This window comes from Cyprinodon variegatus, unplaced genomic scaffold (genome assembly GCF_000732505.1).
Source record: "Cyprinodon variegatus isolate N-32 unplaced genomic scaffold, C_variegatus-1.0 Scaffold926, whole genome shotgun sequence".
NCBI lineage: Eukaryota > Metazoa > Chordata > Actinopteri > Cyprinodontiformes > Cyprinodontidae > Cyprinodon > Cyprinodon variegatus.
Window position 1 is genome coordinate 14,316 of NW_015151379.1, and position 2,770 is coordinate 17,085.

Below are 2,770 nucleotides of genomic sequence, written 5' to 3' on the forward strand. Positions count from 1 at the left end.
CTATGGGTTCCAAACTCATGCAGCGAGCAAGAATGCTGTCCTTCTGTTGATTGGAGAGAGCCTGGGGTTGGAGTTTTCCTGAGGTAGTGAGTCTACAAAAATAGGTTTCCAGATGATGATCAACAGTATCAAACGCTGCGCCGAGGTCCAATAATACCAGCACTGCTATTCTTGCAGCATCTCAATTTACACGGAGGTCAATGAACAGCTTAATCTAGGCAATCTCTGTACTGTACTGTACTGTGGTTGCCATGGAAACCTGACTGGTTGACATCAAAGCAGCCGGTCATGTTAAGAAGGCACTTAACAGTTGAAACACAACTGTTTAAATAATCTTTCTGATGGAGAGGTTTGAGATGGGCCTGTAGTTCTGCAGGACCAATTTTTCCAAGTTACTCTTTTTCAACAATGGTTTGATAATTTCTGTTTTTAAGCCCCAGGGGAAAACAACCAAAATGCAGGATGTGTTTATGATTTGAATCAACTCAGAATCTAAAACAGGTAAAACCTTTTTAATACAACCTGTTGGTAAAATATCAAGACAGCAGAAAGAAGAGCTTAGCCACTCGACAGTTTCTTCTAAACTTTTGCAGTTCAGAGTAAAAATCTCATTTTACAATGAAGAACAAAAATCTGGGGAAACATTTGAAATCCAGGAAGGGTTTTTTTTTTTTTTCAAATTTACAGGGCTGCACCAAATCCTCATGGGAGTAAGATTACAGTTGGTTACATCACACATGTACTAGAACACAGGTTAGGTTCATTGAGAGGCTGGAGGAGGGGTTTTCTGCAGGTTATATGAGAATTTCTCTTTGCACAGTCCCTCAAAAGTTGTGGAAGATCTTGATAAGCGCAAGCATTTCCTCTGCTGCTGCCTTTTGGGGCCCCTAACTATGTGGCTTTACAACCTTTTGCCAAGCCTGGACCTGAAAGGAATTCTTTTGTTTATTTTTTCCTTTCTTTTGATAGCAGACTTCCTTAGGAATAGAAAACCAGCAAACTATCCCCCAGGACCAAGAGCTCTCCCCTTTGTGGGGAACCTCCTAAGTTTTGAGAGCAAACATCCACACATTTTTTTCAGCAAGGTATTGATTTACAAATGCATTTTAAACTAACTGCTTAAAGACAAATTAAATTTGTGTCTATATAAATGTGAGTTTTCATAGGAACATGTTTTCTGTAGTTGTTTATTTTAAGTAATTAAAATTTAAGCTAATAAAATGTAGCAGTCGGATTAAAAGGATGTTTTTCTCTCTAGACTGATGTGAGGGATTGTAGTTTAGTTAATGAATCAATGCAATAGCTGGTTTTCCTTAGATAAAAAACTTTAATAAACCAATCTGACCATATGATCTTGTTGAACTCTCTTTAAACTGCCTTTAGTGCTCATACGTTGTCAATCTGTATGTTGTCCCCTATTGGACATTTCACGCTGTTTTCATTTTGACTTGTTGAACATATTATATTACCAATTTCCTGCAGTGTTTTGTTCATATTTTGCTTTTCGCTGTTTTCCCAGTTAGCTGACATCTATGGCAATGTCTTCAGCTTTCGCCTTGGCAAGGAAAACCTGGTCATTTTGAACGGACACAAGATGGTGAAAGAGGCCATAGTGACACAAGCAGAGAACTTTGTGGATCGACCACCTAATGCGATAGCTGACAGGTTTTACACTGAACCCTCAGGTGGGAAATCAGCTTTCAATGATTTGTCTACAAACTGCTGGCATCAAGGGAGGCCCTTGACATCTTTGTTGACTTACTCTATATTCAGGGGGTCTTTTTTTCAACAATGGAGAAATATGGAGGAAACAGCGACGCTTTGCTTTATCTACCTTACGTTCATTTGGCCTCGGCACAAACACGCTGGAGCTGAGCATCTGTGAGGAGATCCGACACCTGCAGGAGGAAATCGAGAGTGAGAAAGGTGGGTTAGATAGTTTGTCACATGCATCATTTAACCATGCAAGGCAGCTTTGTTTTAATTTGCTTTAATACTCTTCTTCAGGAAACCCTTTTGACCCAACTGGCCTGTTCAACAATGCTGTCTCCAATGTTATTTGCCAGCTTGTTATGGGAAAAAGGTTTGACTACAATGACCACAGGTTTAGGACAATGCTGAGGTATATGTCTGAGGGGATCTGGATAGAAGGGAGCATATGGGGTCAGGTAAGTCAGTGAACCATGAAGGAGTCCCTGATTCAATCATATAAGATTAACTGTATATCATGAAGAAAGAAAGGGGTTTGGCAGTGTTTTATAATTTATTTCATCCCAAACAGCTTTATCTGGGATTTCCTCAAGTGATGCAATATCTGCCAGGTCCTCACAACAAACTCTTTAGTAACTTCAATGCTACAAAGGAGCTTTTTCATGAGGAAATTGAAAAGCACAAGAAGGAACTAGATCGCAATAATCCAAGAGACTACATTGACGCTTTCCTTATTGAAATGGAGAATGTATGTAGACCACTTTTCCAAAAATGCATTTCACTCTAAATATAGGGATTTCTGTAAAGCTAAGTGTGGTTAACTAACAAGTAAATATTTTGGTCTAGCATAAGGAATCCAACCTGGGCTTCACAGAGAGCAATCTGGCCTTCTGCTCTTTTGACCTCTTCCTGGCTGGAACAGAAACAACTGCCACCACATTGCTTTGGGCGTTGCTTTTCCTTGCAAAACATCCTGAAGTGCAAGGTGGGTCATATGTTACAGTACCTTTTGCAAGAAATTATACTCTTTGAAATTTCTCTTTTTTTATCAGGTGTTTTT

At 39.5% G+C, this 2,770-nt stretch overlaps 1 protein-coding gene across 1 annotated transcript in view; it reads left to right on the plus strand.

The window, feature by feature from the left end:
• The first annotated feature begins 539 nt into the window (after positions 1-539).
• Positions 540-2,770, plus strand: part of LOC107099973 (cytochrome P450 2J6-like) — a 5,968-nt gene continuing 3,737 nt past the window's right edge. The window contains exons 1-6 of the mRNA XM_015398313.1: positions 540-1,085; positions 1,520-1,685; positions 1,774-1,926; positions 2,008-2,168; positions 2,282-2,458; positions 2,557-2,695. Of these exons, the coding sequence (XP_015253799.1) occupies positions 894-1,085; positions 1,520-1,685; positions 1,774-1,926; positions 2,008-2,168; positions 2,282-2,458; positions 2,557-2,695 (988 nt within the window). The 5' untranslated portion in view covers positions 540-893. The remainder of the gene's footprint in view (positions 1,086-1,519; positions 1,686-1,773; positions 1,927-2,007; positions 2,169-2,281; positions 2,459-2,556; positions 2,696-2,770) is intronic.